Below are 26,447 nucleotides of genomic sequence, written 5' to 3' on the forward strand. Positions count from 1 at the left end.
ATAAAGTATTCTGAGGAGTTTAATTTTTGCAGCACCGCTATGATTTCAGTTAGTGCCAACATTTGTAGTTGCATACTTGATGCAAGTTCTCCACCTAGTGGAGTCATTTTTAATGCTCCAAAGGATCACAATTCCTTTTATGTCATCATTTTTACTTCTGATTCTTTTGAGGAGTAATAGAAACAGTTCCTTACATAAGGTTTTATAAATACTTAAGCTATATAATAAGGTTTTTTTAAAAATAAAACTTCACATGATAAAAAAGTATCGTAATATTTACGATAGCTTTGGAAAACATACAGACCAAGAGAACTATGAAAGTAAAACCCGTTATAACAATCAAGCTGTATCCACAAAATCATTTGAACAAAACAACCCCAGATATTTTATTCATCTAGGTTTTGGTAGTTGAGTGAAGTTCTATTTTTAGAAAATCCTACACCCTTCTAAAATATTAACAACAACCACATTTAAAAGAAAATTTTAGAGCAGGCAACATAACTGCTCATATAGCATTGACAAAAAAATACCATCTAGGTGCTAGAGTAAAAAAATTTCAATTTGAACAGCTTATCATGAGGCACAGGAAATCCCAAATCACTTGAAGTTCTTGTTTTGAGGCTGGATGAAACTGTAAAATACATATCCTTGTGTTACCACATACTTGTGCATGTAGGCACTTCATGCAAGAATTCTGTGGGAAAGAAGAAGGAACATTGCCATGCAGGAAGTCTAACCAGATGAATATAATCATCCAGTCTGCTTAAATGCATGGATTATGATAATCCTCCTCCCTGTGCTTACAAAGAATAGCTTCCTAGGAGACAAAAAAATTTTTAAAACCTAAAAAAATAAGTACTTGTACAAAATACACAGTTCACATCTCAGACCTACTGAGACCAGCTCTGGCCCACAGCTCCAGTACCTGTAATCACAACTGTAGCATGCAGCACAGAGAATTTAAAGTCATTCCAGGTAGGCTGGTCCTGAGCCACTTCAGGAGACAAAGGTCAAAACAGAAGGTATGAATTTCACCTCTCTTCTTGCTGGCGACAAGTGCACTTCCAAAGCAATTGGTATAATGCACTGTGCTCCTTGCATGACACATTACTTAATAATTGCACGGCTGCATTTCAAGTCACCTTCAGTTCACAGTAGTTTTCAGTTGTGACTTGACAGCCAGAGTGGGTAACAGTTATCCTGCACTTGAGATAATGAAGGTATAGATTATAGTTGAGAGCCCACATCAGACAAACGAGGTCACACGTCCTGACTCGATACAGATCACCATTATAAACTTGGTCTCATATAACATTACCATCAAAACAGTGCCTTGACTTGTTCAGTGCACTTACCAGAACTCAATCTGCTGGTACTGGAGATCAAGTTCCCTTTTGCTGATGAAGTTCCAGTTTAATGTTCTCACTGTACCGCTGACTCCCCCACAGCACCCAGCCTTGCAGACGCAGGTAGGGTACCCTATCTCTGAGTCAGCACACCATCTCACGTGCACACTTATGCTGCATTCACAGCAGCAGCAGAGAGATGTCCCTGCTGCACAGAGGGGACACTGAGACAGCAGCAGGAGGCTAAGATTTATTTTAAACAGATTGCAAACAAGCAGCAGTGGAGGAAACAGACTTAACTGAGATCTTTTTCTGTATGCCGGTAACATACAGCCTTCAAAAGCAGTGCATTATACTTCCAAGCAGAAAGATAATACTTAATCCAGCACAAAAGATTTCTTAATGCTAGATTAGGCAACCTAAACACAGTATCCTGCAGGGTAAAACACAAGGCAAGAAAAGACCAGAGATGTAATCATGGGATATATATATGTGTGTGTGTATGTGTATATATATATATATCCCATATATATATCCCATATACATACAAACATACATATATATATATATATATATATATATGCAATACTGTCTTCTACAGTACCTGAACTGTTTCACCTGTATACAGTTTCAACTGTGGCACAAACTTTAGCACATGAATATTGTTTTATTTACACCTTCCTTACAGAAAAAACTAAAATACAGGTAAATTACATAACTTATGGAATTGTAGAGCTATTATTATTTTCTTTTTATGTTACTGATGTCCCTGAGCTCCCATCACATTTTGGCCAGCCAGAAGTACAGAACATTCACAGCAACTTTAGTGGACTTACTATAATTTTAGTTTATGATCCATCACCAAGAGCAAATCATGTTTCCTCATTTCTGGAGATCAGAGTGCAGGCTTTAATAGTTCAGCAGAGCTCTTGACTGGAAATAAAAGGGTTAAATTACTCCATAGTGCTGTCCAGCCCTCCAGAAGAAACTCGACCATTTTGAGAGATGGGCAGAGAAGAATCTTCTGAAGTATAACAAGGACAAATGCAGGATCCCACACCTGGGGAAGAACAACCCCATGCACCAGCACAGGCTGGGGCTGACCTGCTGGAAAGCAGCTCTGCAGAGAAGGACCTGGGGGTCCTGGGGGACAACATCTGTCCATGAGCCAGCAGTGCCCTGGTGGCCAAGCAGGCCAATGGTGTCCTGGGCTGCATTGGGAAGGGCACTGCCAGCAGGTCAAGGGAAGTGATCCTGACCCTCTCCTCAGCCCTGCTCAGGCCACACCTGGAGTGTTGTGTTCAGTTCTGGACTCCTCAGGACAAGACAGACATGGAGCTCCTGGATTGGGTCCAACAGAGGGCTACAAAGATTATTTAAGGCCAGGAGAATGTCTCTTTATAAGGAACAGCTGGGTGAGTTGGGCCTCTTCAGCCTCAAGAAAAGATGCCTAAAAAGGGAACTTTCCCAATATCTATAAGTGTCTGAAGGGAGGACCGTAAGAGGATGGATCCATGCTCTCCTTGGTGGTGCCAAGTAATAGGACAGGAGGCAATGGGCAAAAACTGGTGCACAGGAAGTTCTATGGGAATATGAGGAAAAGCTGTGCTGGTGACCAAGCACTGGAACAGATTTTCCAGAGGGGTTGTGGAGTCTCACTCCCTGCAGATATTCAAGAACTGTCTGAACAGAATTCTCTGCCATGTGCTCTAGGACAACCCTGCTTGAACAGGAAGGTTGGACTAAATGTGTACCTTTCCAACCTGACTCATTCAGTGATTCTGTGAAAATTGCAGAATCTACCAACAGCTGCAGCCGTAAGGATCAAAAGTATGTAGCAAAGACTAGGAGTGGAGCTAACAGGCTCCCAATGACTGTACTATGAAAGGACCTCACCGCCTTAGAGACCTTCATTATATACCTTTCACTTGGTTTTCAGTGAATAAGGGGTAAATTTTGGGGTTGTCTGACAACATGCTCAGCCAGTACACATACTAAGCTAATTTGCTGGCCCTTGATGCATTCCAATTGTCATTTGCATGGCTGAAGTCAAAGAATATTGTATAGCAAGTCCTGGCCTGCAAATACCCCAAGCATAATGACAAGGGAATGTAAGACTTAGACATATGAATGTGGCTGAAACAGGAGGGCAAAATTTATAATCCCTCTTCCCTGTTCTTCTGCCTGGAAATATGTCTTCTGCTCTTGAGTTGTAGCTAAGCTGGCCTTGTGCCAACTGCTTTCCAGTTTTTATTCTTCTGTGACAATAGTCTACTGATTTCATCTGCTACTCCTGCTTATACATTGCCTTTATTTCTTCCTGAGAATCAATAAATATTACTGTCCTTCAGAGATAGGAAGATAGACTGGGTAATGACTTTCCCTGCTTGCCAGGTTCCTTTCACTGAGATTGTGACAACAAGGCTTCTGGTAATGAGTGAGAAAACATCTGCAATACTCTTCCATCCTGCTGTTCACAAAGGAGGGACTTCATGTGCTGTATGCTTATATTCAATAAGGCAATTGGTAAACTTTTGTATTCCAAACAAAATGAGCTTGTTACCTGAATGAAAAGTGACCTCAAGTTCTTTGCTAGAATGTGAATAACCAGAAAGAGAAAAATATATTTTCAGACATTTGAAAAAATATCTTTAATTGAGGAGCATGCTTTGTTTTTTATACTTGTTCATACAAGTGTTGCTAAGAAATCTCATCAGACTGAGCAGTTAGTCATTTATAAGGCTGTAGCTACAAAGCACTGTTTCAAGAGTAAGACCTAATATAATTTAATAGCTCTGGGTTGTTTGGGGTTTTTTTTTTTCAAATTTACCTATGTAATTGTGTGATGTTTTCAATACACAGAAAGGCAAACCAAAGAAATCAAAATGACATTTGGGGATACAGAGCTCCTACCTTTGCCAAATTTCATCTTGATTACTACCTATGGCTTTGGTGCTAGGATTGTAGCACATCTTACAGCATATTATTACGGGAAGAAACTTCTCCTACTAGTCATGACTTAAAAAAATGCTGAAGTCTTCTGTGAAATTTGTGCAAAAAAACACCCTATGAATCAGAAAATACAACTGGGGCAAATAGAAAATAGAAGTTTCTAGAAATGATTAATACATGGAAATATTCCTAGCAAAGGAAATATGTAAGCATTGTTAGTCAGATTTGCAACTGCTCTACTGGCATATCAACGCTTGCAATATATTTTACTTGAGAATAAAGTCATAATTATCTATAATTCACACTATTATCTGTGTTGGTTCCCTCTTGTATTTGGTGTGTTGTTTTTTGTTTGGTTGGGGTTTTTTTTGTTTGGGTTTTTTTATTCAGCTATATTAAATTAAGCAGCCATCTGGTTTTGAGTTTGGGCTACTTGGTACTTTTTTAATAACAACAGATTCTCCTTTCTTAATCACAGCTCAGGAGGTGATCCCTTAAAAAATAAGGTGCTATTACAAGAACACAGAACATAGCTCACTATTAGAAAATATATATTCATATATCTACAGCTGAAGGCAATTTTCTGAAGATTGCCACTGTGCAGCTACAGGAAGAGAAAGAACATTTCTTCATTATATTATCATTATAATTAGGGTCATACTAGACACAAAATAAGTACGTATCCCTTGGGATTGGACAGTGATTCCAAGTTCTTTTATTTCTTCCTAAAAATGATAAATGCAAAACATTTTAAGTAGCTGTTGTTCCTTTTTTATCTAGGGTACATGGACAAAATCCATCACATTGTTCTTTTATGAATTGACCATTTACTTCAGAAATTCTAAAATGCCTTTCACAGACAGACATTGTTTGTTGGCAAGGATTATATTCAGAGTTATGATTACGGATATCATTGGAGACATGCAGCCTATTTATATGTATATGACTTGGTCCTTTCATTTTATCTGCAACATAATCCATAATTGAAGATTTACAGGAAAAGTTTTAGAAAAATTAAACTTTCAGCTTTTATTGGATAGTACCACAGATCCATTATTTGCTTTTTAACTGCTAAAATAAAGCCCAAGACACAAAGACATTAATTTCACACTGCCCAAATTAAAAATCATGGCTCTATGAGGTTTACAGAGCATGACAGGTCAAACTGCTATCTGAAGAAGCTCTCTGATTTGCTGTCTGAAGATGTCTGTTTGTCTAGAGAGGGAAGTTAGAAGGGCTGATGGCTAAACTGACATAAGAAAAAGTTCCATGTTTTGGGGAAGAATCTGATGGAAATTAGGATAGCCTCAAGGTGACTATGTTAAAATCTGAGTTTGTTATTGGGGCAACAACAGCTAAACATTTTTATTTGCAAGGCAGAGATTATCTTTCTTATGAAAACAGCAATGGGGTTAGTTGGGCAAGGGGGTGGCTGCTATTGGCATGATGTAAAGATTGTGATATGCAGATTTTTGGAATGTTCTTTCCATTCACTGTTGCAGTCTTACAGTTAAGCAAAATGGATTGCCATTCTGCCCTTTGAATTGGCCCTTCAAATCCTTGTGTTTTCCTGCCTCCCTAAGATAGGAAGGGATTAAGGGTGACTGACAGCAGAAAAAAATTATGCAGCCACATATATGTTAATCTTGCCATCTTTTCTGCCAGATTTGGAAGGAGTGGGATATTTATAACTGTTCCTTTGTCTTGCTTTTGGACTAGCCACTGATTTCCCAGCACCCTAGAAAACATTTCTAAAGGTCTGGGAGAGAAAAATAATTCTTTCGAGACAACTAATCTCTCCATTCATGTCATTCATATGAAAGCAATTCTACACCCTTAATATTGGCTAAAATATTTGGTCTTGAGTCTCAGGCCAGGCAAAGACTGGGAAGCTCTGATAAACATTTCCTTTATCACAGTCTTAACTAGCACAATTTAATGTAACATTTGAAATTAAATCAGTGTACTTTTGCATGTTGGCAAACTTGGGACAGCAGCCTGTCTCTGGTCAGAGGCTGCAAAGGGGTTTCTTTTGACCTCGAATACAACAAAGATCTTATCTGAAGGCCTTCTTAATTGAGAGGGACTCAGAGTCTTGCCTTGTATAATCTGACTAAATAACTGTTATTAATTGAAAGATATCAACCTGGTTTATAGAAACTGAGATGCAGGGGAGGTTAAATAATAAGTTAATGCCTCTTCATTTCTCAAAAAAATACTCCAAATCCCCTCTAACGTTTGTTCTACATGATGTATGTTCATCATTGCTAGGTCCCACTTTTTCAGAGTTTAGCCTCAGAATGCTGTTTCCTCTGAATCTGAAACAGACCTTTATCTTTGACCATTCAATCCCACACTAGGTAACAGAAAAAGTAATCTGCCACATGTCGCTAACCATCATCGTTTGTTATTACTACTTTTTGACATGGCCATATTGGACACCATGACAACATATTCTGCAGAAGAATGACAGGACTTAGAGGGAATATGAATGAAAGCACTTTGTTCACTTACAACTAAGTATGATCACTTCAATTTTTCAGTGTATTAATATTTTAAATACATAAAGACCCTTTTGTCCTAACAGATTCCAAAGCAAACCATTAAAAAAAGAAATAGGAGTGATTTAGATATTACTCCCCATAATTGGATTATATGTTTCTTGCTTCTGTGTTAAATTACTGTAGCAATTCAGCCTACAGATGACCAAAGCCTCTGATTTCTCAGTTGAGAAAGTCTTTTCTTTGAGCAACAGACTTGTAATTGTAGCACAGAATTTGTCAAAAGATCCATTCTACCCTCTGATGAATTAAACTCATAAAAGATGCAAGAACACATTTGTGCTGCTGATAGTGACAGCACTAGCTCTGCAGATGTCACTGTTGCTGTCACTTTGCCCCACATAACTCAGTCAGTCTTGGGTATCTTTCCAGAAACTAGCACAAAGCCTGATTCAGTCCTTCCCTTTTAAACATGGCCTTTATAGTACATGGCATTATAGCAAGCAGGAAAAGGAGGATGCCATTTGGAAAATGAAAATTAGGAATTTCTAATTAACTTATATTTTCAATGTCTGAACTACAATCACAGGAAACTACTGGGCCTTTTGGGGTCAAGTCTCTGGCCAGTAGGCTCAGTGTGAAGTGCTGACTGATTTAGAACAAGCATTTTTGAAAGACCAATATCACAGAATCACAGATTCACTAGGTTGGAAGAGACTTTAAGATCATCGAGTCCAACCCATTCCCTAACACTCCCTCAAGTAAACCATGAATTCCACATCCAGTCTTTTTTAAATACATCCAGGGATGGTGATTCCACCACCTCTCTGGGCAGACCATTCCAGTACTTTATCACTCTTTCAGTAAAATCTTTTTCTCTTGGTGCAGCTTAAGGCTGTGTCCTCTCGTTCTGTCAGTTGCTACCTGGAGAAAGAGACCAACCACCACCTGACTACAATCATCTTTCAAGAAGTTTTAGAGAATGAGGTCACCTCTAAGTCTACTTTTTCCCAGGCTAACCAACCCCAGCTCCCTCAGTCATTCCTATGCAATCATATTTTAAAAGTTACATGTTGTAAGAGGCTAATGGGATAGCTACAGGTCTTCACAACATCTCTGTGGACAAATTGTCCAGCTGTGGGATGAGCAGTTCATAGGGTGAAGAATTAGCTGAAAAGCAGAGCTCAGTGCTGTAGTGAATGGGGCTACATCTGGCTGGTGAATGCTCACCAGTGGTGCTCCTCAGGGCACAATTTTAGGGCTGGGTCTGTTCAATACACTTACCAATGGTATGGAGTTGGGAGTTGAATGCAGCATTAGCAATTCTGTTGATGATACCAATCTTGGAAATGCTGGCGACTCTGTTGAGGAACAAGAGGCCTTACAGACAGATCCAGATAGATTTGAGCATTGGGTAGTGATGGTTGGAATGAAATTTAACAAGTTGAAATGCTGGATTCTGTACCCAAAACAGTAACACTGGGTACAGGTATAATTTGGAGACGAGTGGCTGAAAACAGCCCCACAGAGAGGGGCTGGTGGGTGCAAGTTGACAGGAGCCAGCAGTGTGCATGCCCTGGAAACTAAACCATTCTGGGATGCACCAAAAACAGCATCACCAGCCAGTAAAAAGATTTACCAGAAGATATTCTGCTGTGTTCAGTGTTGATGTGGCTTCAACTTGAGTGCTGTGTGCAGTTATGAGCCTAATAGCTTAAGAAGGATGTGGAAGGTCTTTGGATGCATCCAGAGGCGAGAAGCAAAGCTGGTGAGAGGGTTAGAAGGCACTTCCCATGAGGAGCAGCTGAGCACTTTAAGGTCCTCTAGTCTATAGAGAAGCAGGCTGAGGGGTGACCTCATTGTTCTCTCTATCTTCCTGAGGATGGGAAGTGGAGAGGGAAGTGCTGATCTCCCCAGTTTTCATATCCAGTGATAAGATATGTGGGAATGGTTCAAAGCTGTGCTGGGAGAGGTTTAGACTGAACATCAGGAAACATTTCTTTACTGAGAGGGTGGTCAAACCACAGAAGAGGCTTCCTAGAGAAATGGTTGATGACCCCAGCCTGTCAGTGTGTAAGAGGCATTTGGACAGTGCCCTTAACAGCACGCTTTAAGTTTTGGTCAGCCCTGATTTGTTCAGGCATTTGGACTAGTATATCATTGTAGATCTCTTCCAACAGAAGTAGTCCAGTCTATCCTTGTCTGTTCTAAGGGGAAACTAAATTATATTTACAAATACTCTATTTTATTCAGGATTTGAACTGAAAGAAAGAGATAGAGGGGAGCAAGCAGTCATGCTTTGTTTTTTGGAAATGTGACAGGCACGACAGGTACTCATGCAAGCAATGGTATGAGGGCTTTTGCACATCACAAGTTAATACACCTCTATTTTTAAAGCTTACCCTTGTAACATTTAACAGGGGTGACAGGAGAAGCTGAACTATTAAAAGTTTCATTTACCTGATGCAAATTGCTCCAGGAGAGGTTACTACAGAAGACTTCATTATTCACAAGTATAATCTAATGAATACTTGAAAGATTTTTGCATTGGGATAGGAGACCTCATATTATCTAGATAAAGAATATTTAGAGAAGTCTGAGAGGAAATGGCATAGAATTACAGAAAAAATCCATTTTCACAGGATCAAATATTAAATCACTTAAAGAAAAACTGGAAAATGAAATTAACTACAATATGAATAAAAAAGAAAAGGTAGAATTCAGAAACAGCATAATGAAAAACTAAAATTGACATACTGTTCCAAGAAAGCCTGTCAGCAACCAAAACCAGATTAAAAAAAAAAAAAAAAATCAGTATAAAATTACAGCTCCCCGTAAAGAGACAGATAAGTCAGTTTAAATCAGTTTGGTTGATCATAATAAAGGTTGGATTTGACCAGGGTATCCTGGATAACTGAAAAATGTGTTAATTCTATGAAAAATAGGACCAGTGACTGAGGTATGGGATTACAGAGTAGTATAATCCCAAATGCCATGCAGAAGGACAACATGTGAACAGACACAAAGCAGAAAACTGACACATAAAATGTGAATAAGTTAGGATTACTGATTTAGTAGGAAGTATAAGAGGGAAAGATGAGGGTTTGTGGGATACTGGAGTGGGAAGATGATTTTATATGGATATGCCTAGAAAGTTTGGAGAGTAAAGAAACAGTGTGTCAGACTGTCAATGGACATAAATATATCAAAAAAGTATAAAGGGAAATCTTATTTTAATTAAGCACCATAGCTACTGAGCTAGTAATTAATTGTTCCCAACTGGGCTTGGCACTAGATCAATAGCTACAATGTTCCTGAAATTATAAACTACAGTACAGTAAAGAACAGCAAGTACTATGTCTGTAGTTCACTAGTGTGGTATCAAAATTGAGTTTGCCAAGAGTGTGGAACATGTTCTTCATCAGTCCAGCACTTGTGGTCATCATTACATTCTGATAATTTAGACAGACTGAAAAGAAAAGAGAAGTGTCATCCCAGAAAAAGTCCCTAGAGTGGCAGGGGACTTTGGACATGGTTATTGAAAATTTAACAGCAATATTTTGGATGAATGCTACTGCTCTGTGACTTGAGAAAATTAAACACAGTAACTTAAAGATTTTAAATATTATATGGTTGTTATTGTAAAAAGGCAATATTGCTGGTAAGTTTACAGATATGAAATTGTACTGGACACTTAGCATATATAGGTTGAATCTATCTGGAAAAAGTAAGAATTTGTGTCTTGGATTACCAACACAGAGAATAGCTGCTTTGAAGATGAATATTTATTGGAGATGTACAGGAAAATAGCTTATAAAATAGTCAAAGGGGAGAGTATTCGTACATCTTCGAAGGTTTAAAATGGATCCCTAGTCTGCATGTGAGAAATGTGACCAGTAGCCTGTAGAGAAGACTTAATAATGTCTTATCTAATATACAAAATTATCAAGGAAAACAAAAAAGAATGATAAAGTATACCAAAATCGAACTCTGAGAAGCTGCAGAAAAATATGCAACAGATGTCTCAAATCCATGTGTTCCAGCAGGTAAATCTTGTTTCTCACCCTTAGACCCAGAAAAAGCCTACCATTAAGGCTTAATAGCTGAACAAAGCACCATCTTCTTTAGGCTCAGAAGTCCACTTTAGTTGAGTAAATATACATGAAGATTCTAACAGTGGGTAAAAATATCATGCAAAACTTTAGGTTGAGATACATTATTTCAGTGTGGAAACAGCTTTATTGCTGTCCTATCCTTGATGGTTGTATGGTACATGTCAGAAAAATGTTACAGCCATCATAAGAACATCTGGAACTTGATGACTCTTCAAAGAAATCTCTGCTTTACAGAAACTGGCCTGAAATCCACCCTTATGTAAGTGATTTGATGTTCACTGGCATAGTACTGATGAAAGAGGTTAAAGTTTCTTGCATTGCCCATGTTAGGATGATATCTAAGCTTCCATAATCTTGACAATATTTGAGAAAGTGCAAAAAAGTGCTAACCATATTTTTTACCAATGAAAGAACAAATCTGTTAGAGCAGTAAATTCAAGTCACAAGCTAATGTCCCAGGTCTTAAAACAACTTTCCATGATATAGGCTAAGTGAATTTAAACTCTCCATCCTGAAAATGTAAGTCCACTTTTAAGTGACGTTTTGGAGAGAGAGAAGCTGGCAGTATGTGCTTCTTTACCATTTTTACATTATTTAACCAGAAGATGTGACTGGGGGCATGTCGAGAATGATCTTGACACTTCTTTCTGTATAATAAAAGTAGATTTTGTAATGTAGGCATCTCAATGAGCATAGAATATTGCGAAAGAAAAACTGACTTAAATAATCTATGCTAGCATAAATTGTTTATTTGACAGTCACTCAAGAAAGTGATGGTTCAGCCATGACTGCTGACCTTCCTCAAGGTTTCTTCTAAATAAATCAAAGGAAACTCTCCAAATATCTAGAAGAAATGCAATGTCAAAACAGTGTGCTTCAGAATAACTGTCAATGTGTATGACTAAATTAAATTAACCTGCACCAAAGATTAAACATCATTGTTCTGAAATGCATAACAGTCCTTGTATTTATAGAGGGAACTGCACCAAAATAACCTTGATAATTTCTATGGATCTGGGGAGGAGGACACAAATACATAGTTTCTTAAAATCAGTCATCAGAAATCAGTGTTGGTCCATGGAAACAATGAAAAGCCAATACTGCATTAAATGAAACATCAATAGTTTCGGTATTAAGATTTCATATATGAGGCACTGTCAATATTAACAATAAATCATGGTTTGGGGAAAGCAGCTCTGTGTTCTGAAGTACCAAATCACCATAGTTATTTAACTGTAGTTGTCTTGGGGAGATTGTTATGGTTATCTCAGAATTTCTTTTTGCCATTAGCAACAGCATCCAAAGACTGAAATGGTAGCTGGTAGGAAACAATAGCAGTGAAGTTAGGTTTTAAAAGCCAATCATGTTACTCATATTGCTTTCACTGGCAATAAAATAATTACAGTAAAGCACGAATAAGCTCCACAGAAGACTAAATAACAGGGATTACTACAGCTGCTATTTACAGAGACAAAGTCTAAAAATATTTTATGTAGCTGTTATTCACATATACAATCCTCTCAAACATTCAGGCTTCCTGAATGTTGGAGTTGCAATGCTTATTCCTGAATTAGTTATAGAAATCTAAACTATTGTGTGAATCTAAACTACCTATTTCTTGTCTCTTAACTCAAATCCATGGCAGTATGACTATGAGAATATATGTGTGCTTCCACACATAATTTTTTAAATTATTTAAATTATTTAACAGAAAAAGAAGATACTGCAAATTGGAAAAACAATACATAGAGGAAGCTGTTGGGAGACAGACATCACTCTTTTGTATATGCAAAGACAAGCCAGTTTTTTCCCTTGGTGTTCACAGATAGGTTTATTGCCATTTAAACTCTCAGTAACTCGTCTTTCCCAGCTCCAGGATCACTTAACATGCCAGGAAAAGTACATGAGCCAAAATGCATCTTCAGGGAGGTGTTATGCTGCCCTGAACAGTTGACTGTTCCAACACTTAAAATTTATGGTTCTGTCATTACAGAAGGCGTGTAAACCTTCAGGATCAGCAAAGTCTTGGGGGTATGTTCAGTCCATTTAAAAAAAAGGTTCTATTAGTAAATTTTAAGTAGTTTATTTCCCCTGTTTCTCAATGGAGGCTGCTATATGTAAACTACTCCACAGCCTATTCTTAACTTTCCTGGAGGAACTGTGGGTCTAGGAAACATTTGCATGCTGCCACAATCCATGTGGTTAAAGGAGCTAAATTATTCAGTGAAGTATCTTTTCCATATTCAAATCTTGTCAAAGCCTGCTACTTAAGCAGATTCTCTAAAACAGACCTTTGCACTCTGGTTCCAGCAGCTCCTCTTTCCTGTGGTTACTAGCAGCTCTCTAGAAAAAGGCTCTTTCTCAGGTTTGCAATTTCTTATGAATTTAAGTGATTCTTACAGTCTCCTTACTTCCCTATTTTTCATTTCTCACTCATAACAAAAAGTATTTTACCAAGCTTCCATTTCCTTTCCACAGTTCTGCCTTGAGGAAAAAGGACTGAGAAGCTCTCACTGACCTTGTTCCACCACTAGACAAGGGCTCTGAAGAGCTCACTCCCCCTTTCATCCAGCGCTTCCACAAGTTAACCTTCTCTAATGAGGGATTATGATTGCCCTTGTACCTCCTTCTTGTCAGCAATGGATCCCTAGTCAAAGTCAAATGTAAAGACCATTATTGTTTGGGGAAGAATTTAAACAGCTGTACTCAAGTCTAAAATCTGGTCTTGCTTCAGCATCTGGGGGAATTTGCCAGGGGCTTACCTGATTTACTTTGGCAGATTTAGATGCTTAGCCAGTAGTCTAAGTTCAAGACACACTAAATACACTCTGAGCCATCACCTGTAACTGAAATCTGAAGTCCTTGGTCTGGTGCTCCTCGGTTACTTTTTAATGCATTTAATTCACAATGTTCACCTTGGTCTCTGCAATGCACTCTCTGTGATGCTAAGTTTACCTTTATTCCAGTACCTACTATTTCCTCCACAAAGAGGCAGCAGTTTGTAAAAAGTACTGTACAAATATCACATATTGCAAAAAGTACTGAAACTACCTGCTATTAAGTATTTTGAAAATTAGATTCAGGATGAATGGAAATAGAGAAAACTGGGTATTTTCAAAACTGGGATAAGAATATATATTCTTTTCTGACAGAAGAAAAGATTTTCCCATAAATAAAGATAATAAACATGAAAAGGTTATGTCATGGATCCTTTATTGCAAACAGTTCCATTTATAAATTTATATATAAATTATTTATATATATAAATTTTCCATTTATATATTTATATATAAATGGAAATCAGGTTGCCCAGAGAAGCTGCGGGTATTTTAAAATAAGGCTCAGCAAAGTACTCATTCTTACCATTTGTACAACTTGAAGTTGTACTTGTACCATTTGTACAAACCTGAAGTTTGCCACTTCAAGTCTATTTTTCTCTAAAAGTCAGCTAGATCACACACATCACTAAGTATCAGTAAGACACATGGTTCTCCTTTGCAGAAAAGGTAGAGCCCAACTTATTTATACAAAAATGTATAGAATTTACTCACCACAGAACATATGGTCAAATATCTGCTTACTGCAAGTCTGGTATTTAAACCTATTTGATCTTTGTCTGAGGTGTAGGATAAAATGTTCACCTGTTTTAAGAGACAGTCACAAACTTAGCACTTGTAAAGCTGAACTACTGAACTATTCCAAACAAAGGGACAAATCCATGTTCCAAACTGACTTACATAAAATAAATATTTCCCATTATTATTATAGCAAAGTTTTCATCTAAGAAAGTACATGCACATAAAATCTTCATTATTTTTTCATAATTTAAATGCAAATTACTGACTGGAAAATCAACTTATTAAGATGAAACCTGAAAGAAGGAGCCACAGAATGAATGGAATGTTCAGTAAGCCATCCAGTTAATGTTCAAAAAGATCCAAATTACATTTTTTCCCAATAAAAGTGGAACAAGAAGCAGGCTTAATTCAGAAAAATTAGGGAATAATTTATACTGGGAAATGGTAATATGACTGTGATTCTCTGTACTGCCCCTTTGTTTTGGAAACTGGCCCATTTGTATAATTGATATGTAGTTATCTTTCCTTTTTCTTCTCTTCTTCCTTTCAATGTCTAGTGTAATCAACATATTTTTTTCCAAAAGAGTTGTTTTCATTTTATACATGACATTACACTACTTAAACTGAGCATTGCATCACTTTCTCCATTTACATTTACCATAAATACTATAATTGTCCTAAGCTTTTCTATGCATTTTCTCTGCTTCACTTGACATTACACAAGAGGACCTATACATTTTCATTGCATTCGAGGCAACAGCTTTAATATCTTGGTTTGAGTCATCAGGATATTAATATTTTGATTTCTACTTAGTCTAAGTCACACAAATTAGATAAGTGCTGCCATACCTTTCTGAAGAGGTTGGCTGTTTCATTTCTTTCTGTGCCAAGACAAGTTGCATTCCCAAGACATAGCAGAATTTTATTGCGTCCTTTCAGCATGGCAAGTCTGATGCAACATGGCAGCACCCCATACTGAGTAGATAAAGACCAATTAACTCTGTGTTACACAGAGCACACACATGAGAGAGGATGAGAGGATGGCCATGGCCTGACTGCTACTGCTGAAAGAATTTATCAAGTATGCTCATAGTCACTCTTTTTGTCAGGGACAGCTCTGCTTTTCCCCTTAATGCGTCTGGGTTCATGTGCATGGCAAGAACAACTATGGAAAATTTCCACAGAACTGCTGCTCATTGAAAAATTAATTTAGGCTCTTTCTTGTATGCCCTTATTGTTTCTGTCAAAGAAAACCACCAGAAGGAGTACTAGCAGTAGGCTCCCAATCCCAACAGGACTTAAGGTAGCATGCTGACACCATTGTTTTATGGCCTTAGCCAGTTGTTAAATGGCCGATTTCCTAAAAGGAGGAAGTTTGGGGTGTATTTCTGAAACACTAGATTACATTTCCTAATATGTAGACTACTCTGTGCTCAAACTTCCTAAAGTACTATACACTGTGTGTTTCTTTCCTACAGCACCAAGAAGTTCTGTAAAAGACTGGTCATCTTACCTTTTGAAAACATGGGAAGAAAATACTAAGACTGCAATTGTTACCCAGAAAGCCATTTTGTCAATTTTCATGTAACTTTTGACTACAGAACATAAATTAAAATTATTCTGAAGAAAATTAAGAAAATAGGATCTAGACACATAGCAGGAAAAAAAAAAAGGTAAATAGGGATAGGCCTTAAAGGATTGTCAACATGCCATAGGACAAGCTTTAAGTTGATGAGGGCTTGGAAGTGCCACAAACTGCAACCATTTCAATGCTAAGTAATTATGATGACATTAAGGTTGTGATAACTAAACAAGCTTCACTTCTTAAAAAAGATGGAATTACAGTGGTTATTGACATAATCTGAGTTTAAGTTGTAACAGACAAGAGCTTCCTTAAGCAAAGATATGCTACAACCCTTCTTTTCATTGTGAACTGGAAATAATGAATTGAAAAATCCCCCTTTAAACGTGGAAAAGTATAGTACTATGAAAGAGACTTTCTGCCAAAGAGTAATCTGATTAAAATGAACTGGGCCTTGAAGCCAGTAAAATTACTTTTCTGCTGCAATTTTTGCCATGAAACATAAGACAGAATACTTGACACACAAAATTTTGTACTACTTCACATCTCATGACCATAGCAACAAGGTGTTTTCAATAAACATGTGGGAATGAACACCTATACACATTTGACATCTAAAATTAATGGAAGCTAATGGCTGGAGGGGGTATGCTCCATTGCAACTCATTCTCTTGGGTGTTTTTTTCCATTCTAGGAGGTACTGTTTACCTTTCTCAGTGTATGAATGGATAGAGGAATCCGAATTATGAGAAAAAAATTAATACTTGCCCACCTTCTGATCTGTGGAATTAAAGACTCCCTAGCATACAATGAGAGGCTACAATGGCACAGCTCATGTGGGTAATAATGGCTTTGGTGTGACCTTCACAACCTGAAGACAAGTGAGGGAAATTGTGCTGAAATAACCTGAAGATGGCTGGAGTTGTGAAAAGCACTCGATCAAATGAAGGAAAATACATGCAGAAGCATGTGCTGCCCATCAGTCATCAACAATGACTGAATATCAAAGGAGCCTACACATGTATTTTTAAAGTAAAACATCTTCTGATTAAAAATATTTATAATTAAATGTATTCAGTGGAATGCATGCTATTTTCTTTTGTTAAATTTTAAGTCATTTCAATAGAAACTTAAAGCCTTTAACATAATTTTAAATATGGTTTAGATACAGAGTTTTGTTAGAAATACCAGAAATTGCTATTACACCTTTTAGACAAAAATGTAGGGTAGGTTATCTGCTAATATCTTGGTGGAAAAAGATTATTTCTGCAACACTGTCTCTAAGATATCCTCAACTCAGATCCTTTAGGAACTCTGCTGACTTCCAGAGTCTTAGTTCCATACTTTCTACAGCCATCAAAAAACATCAATAAGGGTGTAGGAAAAAGAAAAAAAAATCATTATTACAAAAATAGAAGAAGAAAAGAAATTTAAAATGTTATTTTAAACCATTAAATACATCTGACTAGAAAAAAAATGTGACCAAGCTTGCCTACTCCTATTCCTTTTCAAGCAAACCAGTTTCCTTAAAGTTGTCTCACTTCCAGCTGTGAGTAAACAGGAAGTCTTCACGATTATTTTCACTTCTGTGAGACTGTGTGGCAACTTTAGCTTCCACTTTCTCTTTCTGAAAGCATTGCCAGAACAACTTTTAAAAGATATCTAAAAAGAGTTAAGAAAAAAACTGTCTCTAAAGTAAAAAAATACTGAAAATTTACCTTGATGTCAGTTTAAGTAGGCTTTTGCATGGATCTCTGACATTGTTTAGCACTACTACTCCATGCTTTTGTTAATCTTGTTACACAAGCACATATTTTTTAATGCTCCTGAGAATAATAATAATTTTTTAAAAATCAACATATCTTTCCAATTGTTTTTTAGGCATTTCAAGGTCATTTCAAGGATCCTACTGTTTTCCCTGTTTTTTATGGGAAAAGTATATTAAAATTCATCACACGCTGTCTTATCAAACTGTTTATTATTACATCAAGGCAGTGAAAAACAAGGTTATTTGCAAGGAAAAACAGGGTGAAATTATAACAGTGGCAAAGGCCATAAGTAAACAAGCAGGGATAAAGCAGACATCATGCAAATATTTCCAGGGGAGCAAGAACCTAAAATATGAATATAGCTGGAAACTCTAGAACTATACTTTTTGTTGCACTGTCTTAAAAATGTAGTCTCAAGATTATATTTTGAATACAGAAAATTTTCACTTCCAAAAATTACTTACCAATGTAATTGAACTGTAATAAAACATTCTATAATCACAGTGACTGGAGAAATGTGGCATCTTATTTTTAATGTTTACCAAGAGCATTTAATTTAAGCTGTTAGTTAAATACTACACTATTGTAAAGGAATGTTTTAAAAAAGGAAACTAATTTCCAAATCTCTTTTTTCACCAGATCAAAAGTAACAATGTAAACTGTGCTCACATATCCAACTGTTAGCTGAAATCTCAGCTGGTCTATGACCTGCAAAGCCCAAAACACACATCACTCACAGACATAGATTTTTACCTACTTGACTCTGAAGTTGTCTCCAGTTCACCTTTATAGGCTTAACACATATTTAGAAATTCTCTTTACAAAGGCAGGTCCTCATTGATATTTAGATATATTTGACTGTGTTCTTGCAGGATCTGCTGTCTACATTTTTTCCATATGAAGTGAGGTGCCATTCTCAACACTTATAATAAATAAAATATGCTGTATATTACCTTGTTTCTTAAGTATAATACAGATCTAATCTTAAAATTCACAAATAAGAAAAATTATAGTATATACTTAATGTTCAGAAGAAGCACGTGCAGACAAATTAATGACAGGCACCAGAAAATAACATTTCCTACTGAGCATCTGTATAGAAAATTTAACCGTACAACTGAATGATTTAAAAATTTTAAGCTAGACTGAAGTGTAGGTATAGATTTACTTCTAACAGTTAAATTATACTACTGTAGAAAATATAATTAAAGTGGTTGTATTCAAATATTATGCCAGAGTTCTGCTTTTGTGTTTTAATTTCCATTGAAAAAAGCCAGTCTAATGCTTTGCTCTAGAGAGCGTGTTGAGCTTTGGATGACTCCAAGACTTTTTCCTAAATAGCATTTTTATTGGTAAGGTTCCTGCAAAGACTAAGGCTTTTCTATAAAATCCAAGTAAGTTTGATAAATGGAAAATTCAGGAAAAAAATCTGAATGACATAGAAAAAGCAGTAAATTTTATTTTTCCAAAGTGTATCCAGAAACTTTCACAAATTTGCCAGAATATAATCCTGACACAGTCATCATAGCAAAATATTTCATTATGTGATGTAAAATCATTAACAGATAAGGAGTCATGATAACATTAAGAAAAAAACAAAAAACAAAATACAGAAAAAAAAAGCAGAAAAAAAGAAGTAAAGAAAAATAATCCTCTGCAATTCTTCAATCCTAAATTACCAATGCTTCCTTTACATCAACTGGCTAATATTTTTTTTTAATGAGTGAGTCTGACTACATGGTACCTTTCTATCAAAGGGTAAATGCTTAACAAAAGATACTCATTTCTCTGGGAAAGGTAAATTTAGCAGGTGAGAAGTAAAAAAATGAAAAGGATTACAGTAGCTATTTGCATGCCTCTTATTAGTACTTAGCATGATATATGTCACACATATCTTAGAGGAAAATCAATTTTGCATTAATCTCTAGTTGGAGGCATCTCAGATTTGTAGATCAGCTGATAACATTCAATAAGTTAGGAACAGAGTCTCTCCTCCAGCAGCAAATTAGCTTGTACTTACCATTGGATAGCATAAGCAACAAATTCTTGCATATTATCCTTGCAAGCCTCTACCAAACTCTGATTCAATAATTATCCCTACCCATCCCAAATGACTGAAATACTCCACAGATCAGCCTGGCTGACTGGCTAACCAGCATAGGCCTGGCTATCTCTCCAACATCTGCAGATGTTGGCCCAGGCTGAGCAACCATGGAGGAAGTCAGTGGGGCCTTGCCCCACTACGTGAGTCACCTGCAAGGTGGTTACTGCCTGGCTCACCAGGTTTCCAAAGCACAAACAGGTAGGGCTGCCTTCCCTCTGAACTGTCAGACCCACCTGTTGGCTGTCAGACAGCACAGCCGTGATGTTAAAGGCACCTTCCATTTCACTGTGGATTCTGCAGTGTCTGTATTTTCTCTCCATCAGCAAATCTCAGTTCTACGTAAGGGAATTCCCTTTTCTTACCAGATCTCATTCAATCACATCAGGCTAAATTGGCCTGTCTGGAAGTCTTGAAGATCACATAATTTGGGAACTAAGAGACCAAATACCATCAGTGATATAAACAGAATCATACAATCAAGCTCTCATACAATCATAAAATAGTTTGGGTTGGAAAGCTTTAAAAGCCATTGAGTCCAAACTCCCTGCAACAAGCAGGGACATCTTCAATTTGATCCAGTTGCTCAGAGCCCTGTTCAACCTGACCTTGAATGTTTCCAGGGATGGGACAACTACCACCTCTCTGGGAAACGTTTTTCAGTGCTTCACCAATTTCACATTAAAAAAAACTATTCCACATAGCTACTCTAAATCTCCCTCCTCTTAGTTTGAAACCATTACCCCTCATCCTATTGCTAGAGTCCCTATTAAAAAGTCTGTCACCATCAAACACACTTGAAACTTATGACCCTGAGATGTTGAGGACAGATTGTCAAGACTTGACCAACCCTCAGAGTAATACCCTTTGTGGCTCAGTCATGTAGGAATCCCTAACAGTACTAATGGAGACTTGGAGTATGTCGTGAACAACAAAAGGGCTTTGAAGAAAAGGTGAAGGACACAAAAGCCCATACAGTTCTCCTTCATCCTGCCAGACACAGGAGAGGCAGCTGAAGGAGAATCTCATCCTGAGAGACCTGTCCACATGACTGATCTCACAGGGCGGGCTTTAGCCTTCACCACCACAGGACCCTTTGGGAGCAGTGAGGATGGCTGGACAGCAGTGGGATACAACTGGTGAGGTTATTTGAGTTTGTTGGTGTGGCTGTGGGACCCAGGATAATATTGCCTGAAAGCTAATAAGAAGAAATGAAAGCTTAGCAACTTCTATTCAGCAGATGACCCTGACCGTGCCAGAACAAGGGAGGGTCCACAGCAGATTAGAAGGAGCAGAGCTGCCCCATCCCCAGCAGCAGCAACCTTTACTTATACTGGATGAGATCTTATCTGCTTACAGCCTGATCTCCTACAGCTTTATCTCTAGTGGTTGAGGTCACACAAACCCATGCCAACAGCATGAATGCCAGCTGAAGGGCTTAGCTGCTGAGGGAGAACTTGAGAAGACTAGTTTTAGTGTGAATTCTTGATTGGGTTTGACAGCTGACCCCAGCTGCAGCCTTTCCTTCAGCTGAGGTACCCTGCTCCATCCAAGATGCCAGATTTCATGATGGTTATTAGGGCAGGAAACAGAGACACACAAGGATATTTGAAAACAGAAGCCTAACTTACATAGGAAGCAAGGCAAAAACCTGCTTCTCTGAGAAATCTCATTCTAGCTAGGAACTGTTTATTAACAAAAATGTATATTGAAACTACTTGCAAATAAAATAATAGAGAAATATCTCTTTACAGTGTGGAGAGGGTTTTTAAACTAGGAGAAAATTTCACATGCCACTTTTCAATGTTCTGTCCTGTCCATGAAAGACCCATTCAATATTGTCATGAACAGCCTGGGTAACAAAATGGCAGAGATAATATGAAAAGAGAAAAAATCAAATATTTTTGCTAAATGGAGTGGCCATAATCAAAATTATTGAAATTTAGCAAGGGGGAAAACACTGCCAATAAGGAGATACCAAATGTACGGAGAGAACATCAGATGTTGTTGGTAAAAAAAAATGTGTTCAGAGAGGGGCAAGACTGGAAATACTCATTTGCCAGTTTTGAGGTGATGAGGCTGGTCAGAGACATGTGAGAATGGCTGTTTTGGGCTCTACACTTAATAAATAGTATTGAGAAAATAGGAGAAGTACAAAGGAGAAAAAAAAAAAAAACAGGAAGCAAACATCTAACAAGTAGTCATTGAAAATGTGATTTTTTCATGTGGAAAAGGTAGATATGTTTATAGTATATAAAGGAGCTCCTTCCACTTTATAGTGTTGTAGGGGAGGAGGGGTTGGGTTTATATATCCACAGTAGATAGGAATCTTTTTTTTAAAGAAAGCTTCATTTTGGGTTTCAGGTCATGAAATATGATGACAGGATTTGGCACAATCAGCTTTATTGAAGGTTTTTACAATTAAGTTGGATGCACACCTGTTAGAAGCCTTGTAGGTCAATGCTGTCCAAGCTGCTGATCACAAATAAAAACCTCTCTGTAAAGTTAAGAGACAGACAACTTTCACTCTCATTCTACTAGGCAGCCAGAATGGGAGGAAAATGTGAGTTTATATGAAGAATGTGCCAATGGCTCTTGAACAATCCCCCCAGCCCACGGTCAACAAACAGCTGAGCTGAAGGGAATCCCAAAGCATCATCAGTATGATCTGACTGGAGTGTCCTGCCACGTTTACCCTTGCCAGGCACCTGATGTAGCGTCAGTGTGGATGTGATACATGAGCCAGACTGCTCCAGGTCCAAAGGTCAGGGTACACCGGACTCTTCATAAAGCATCTTAGACTATGAAAGACCTTGAATCCTCTTCCGGCTCACCACTCCCAAGTGAACTCTAAGTAAAAGTCCAGCTGAGAATTTAGGTTACTCTCCTGGCTCATTGCTTTGAGTTCAGTGAGGAAAGACAGAAACAGAAAGGGAAAACCCTTACAGGCCAGAACTCATGTGATGAAGATAAATTCGTACCAAACAGCCCATTGCTGGCTATTCTCAGAGGGTTTATGCTTTGGGCCCTTCAGTTTAGGAAGGACATTGAGGTGCTGGAGCTGGTCCAAGGAAGGGCAACGAGTGTGGAGTACCAATCCTGTGAGGGGCAGCTGAGGGAGCTGGGGTTTAGCCTGGACAAAAAGAGGCTCAGGGGTGACCTTATCACTCTTTACAACTCCCTCAAAGGAGGTTGTAGTCAGGTGAGGGTCGGCTGCTTCTCCCAGGCACCCAGAGACAGTATGCCAGGACATAGTCTCAAGCTGTGCTAGGGGAGATTTAGGTTGGAGATCAGTTAGAACTTTTTCGCGGAAAGGGTGCTTAGACACTGGGATGGGCTGCCAAGGGAGGTGGTGGAGTCATCGTCCCTGGTAAGAAAAGACTGGACATGACACCCAGTGCCCCGGTCTAGTTGACATGGTGCTCTTTGGTCATAGGTGGGACTCGATGATCCCAGAAATCTTTCCCAGCCTCACCGATTCCGGATTCGGAGACGATAGCTGCCCGAACCCCCCAGAGCAGCCGGCGTCGCCCTCAGCCCCGCGGGGCGGGGGTCGAGGCTCCGCCCTGCGCCTCAGCATTTCCGGGTCGGAGGCGGGGCGGCGTGAGGGGGCGGGCGCTGACGTCGCCGGAGGGTCCGGGGGCCGCTCGGCGCCTGTTTATTGTTCTCGCCGCCACCGCCGCGTTCTGCCTTTCCCGGCGCCTGCGGGGCCGCGGCGGGAGGGAGGGAGGGCGGACAGCAGGACCGAGTGAGAGAGCCCCTCTGCCAGCAGCGGCGCGGGGGCGGAGGTAGGAGGGAGCGAGCGGGCGGAGGCGCCGCCCGGGGGCCGTTAACCCGTTTCCGCCTCTCCGCAGCGCGAGCCCGGGCGGCGAGCGCGCGCGTCACGCCGGAGCGAAAGCGGGACAGCCCGGGAGCGGCAGCCCGGGAGCGGCCATGGCCTACGCGTACCTCTTCAAGTACATCATCATCGGAGACACAGGTGGGTGAGCCCAGCCCGGCCCGGGCCGGAGCGGGGCGCAGGGCGGAGAGGAAGGCCCGGCTCCCCGCGCCCATTTCCGCAGTGTTGGCAGTGCCGCCGACGTGGTGGCTCCGCGCGAGGAAGAGGCGGTGTCTCCCCCCCGCCTCTGCGCCGGGCCCCGCCCGCGGCCTCGGCCTTGTCTCCCGACGGCCTTGGGCCTCTGGCAGCCGCCTCCGGGCCTGGCTGACGGGCCGCGGGGCAGTTCGGGCTGTGTCACGGCCCTGGCTGCGGCGGCAGAGTGGGGCAGCGAAGAGGGAGAAGGCGTTGTCACAACAAAACTTATACCTGGGTAGTGTCCGTGGTTTGCAGCCTTGTGGCAGCGAGGCCACACTCCACCCTGCAGTTTAGTCATGAGTTTCTGTCTCATTGCTGTGAGTTACCTTCAGCCTAGGCTGCAAGGATGCTCTTTCCAGTCTCGGCTGGAGCTGCTGTAGCAAACTGTGTGAAGACACGTTGTCAAAGGAAAATAAAAAGCCCTGGCTTTTCCAGTTTAATTTAAAGGGACCTTTTTTTTTTTTTGTGTATACATGTACATACACTGCGGCTTTTCTAGATGTTTCTTGTCACTTTTTAAAACCATATTAAATTGTAGAGTGTCAAGGGGTTGGACTGGGGCTTAAAGATGATGTAGTCACAACCCCCCCTGCTATGGGCAGGGACACCCATAGACTACATTGCTCAAGGCCCTATCCAAACTAGCCTTGAACATTTCTTAAAAACTTACTCCATTCTATTGGTAACTGGCTGCTGTGTGACAAATAATAATGCTTGCAAATGCTGCTGGCATAGCCATATGCTGATAGGATTTGCTGCTTGAAGCCCCTTTGCCAATATATTTTATGCTTCCTCGGCCTAGTATGGATGGGAGTTGCATACTTTGATCAAAAGTTGTCAGGACAAGGTAACTAACTTAGTTAACCATTGTACCTGTGTATTGTGCATTTTCCTTGTTGTTTTCCTCATACCTGTCTAAATGCCTTCTTTAATAAGTTAGATGACACACCTATTATTTTAGATGCTATTCTAAGGATACCTTCATAATTGTACTTCATACCTATGAACCAAATTATCTGTTGGTGGATTATAATTACACATTACAGTTGCATTACACATGAAGTTGTAAAATACACTGGATTCAACTACTATGTGACTTTTATCTGCTTTTTAAATGTACATTTAAACTCTGAAAGTTTTTTTACGCTTCTGCAGTAGCAGCTGTAGTATAAGTGAACCTTTAGAAATATATCACAACTCTAAGGACCCTGTTGTAAGCACTAGGCTGTAGATGATAACTGAAAATTCTGATTTGTGTTTAATGTTTACTTGAGTGACAGATCATCATGCCAGGACAGGAGGACAGAATATTATCTGTGCAAATTCAGAAGTAAGAAGAGGTTTGTCAGGCTGGGGTGATGCAAGATGGTAGTGCACAGTTCAGAATGACAGTGCGTCAGAACAGGTGGCCAATTCTGGTGCATCCCTAAAACCTGTAGTCATTAAAGTGGTAGACAGCAGCTCACAGTTGCTTTGCTACATTGATTGTATACTGATTAAATTTTTACAAAGAAATATCCTCAGTGTAAGTGCACTCTTGCATTTGAGTTGTTTGAAATGTGAAATACAGAATGGATGTATGTCACTTCTGAAGTTGTTGCAGCTGCTTAAGAGCCAAGTATTGGAAGAGTAAGAGAGAGGAAACATAGAGAGGAAAACGGCTCACAAATTGGCTGTTGACTTTTTGGGTTTTTTTTTTTTAATTACCATGGCTTGTATTCTTCACTTGCTACAGAAAGCTGATTAAGACTACTGCAATGATTATTTTTGAAGTGGGTTGAATATGTCAATAGCAGTAAGTTGGTTTTACTTTTATTTAGATCTCTTGTGAGCCTTTTAAGTATTCTAATAGACAATTAGACAATTGAAGAGACAATTTATATTGTACACAGTTGCCAAGATGATGGTGGTGGTCGAGGTATTGCTACTCTTCCTCAGATGAAGACAATTGAACTCAAAGTTCTGATGATGGAAATTAAGAGTGGATGGTGACTGTCCTCTTCAATTCCCGTGGTGGTTTTCCACGGTATTCCAGCCAGTGAAGATATGCCACTGGCCTCGTAGGTTTCATAGTGATCAAGAAATTTGTTTCTGGTATTTGATTTAGAGTCTTTGGAAATGCCTCAGCTGCCTGGTGACTCAGCAATTAGTTGTAAACAAACTGTAGGAGAAAACTAAGAGACTCAGCTGAGGACAGATGTTAACATTTAGCTCCTCTCTCAGCAGTAAAAAAAACAAAGGAGGTTGTGCAATCCATAGGCAAACCAACAAAAACTCCCTGGAGTTATACAAGACACCTGTATGTGCCTTCTCTGAATTGTGATTCCACATGCTTTCATCTGCTTAAACACAGGAATTCAGGATGATCTCAGTCTCTTGAAATGACAGCCACAGAGACTGTGCAAGACGGCCTTGTGCTCTACAGTTCTTG

The 26,447-nt window shown here is 39.2% G+C and overlaps 1 protein-coding gene and 1 long non-coding RNA gene across 4 annotated transcripts in view; both read left to right on the forward strand.

Moving 5' to 3' along the window:
- The window catches only part of LOC107216096, a 58,714-nt gene extending 40,364 nt beyond the window's left edge, over positions 1-18,350 (forward strand). For all 3 annotated transcript variants that reach the window (XR_004496123.1, XR_004496124.1, XR_004496125.1), the window contains one exon: positions 16,769-18,350. This is a non-coding gene — a long non-coding RNA (uncharacterized LOC107216096). The remainder of the gene's footprint in view (positions 1-16,768) is intronic.
- Positions 18,351-23,632: 5,282 nt separating this feature from the next.
- RAB2A (RAB2A, member RAS oncogene family) overlaps positions 23,633-26,447 on the forward strand; it is a 42,990-nt gene continuing 40,175 nt past the window's right edge. The window contains exon 1 of the mRNA XM_015617836.3: positions 23,633-23,923. Within this exon, the coding sequence (XP_015473322.1) occupies positions 23,878-23,923 (46 nt within the window). The 5' untranslated portion in view covers positions 23,633-23,877. The remainder of the gene's footprint in view (positions 23,924-26,447) is intronic.

This window comes from Parus major, chromosome 2 (assembly GCF_001522545.3).
Source record: "Parus major isolate Abel chromosome 2, Parus_major1.1, whole genome shotgun sequence".
NCBI lineage: Eukaryota > Metazoa > Chordata > Aves > Passeriformes > Paridae > Parus > Parus major.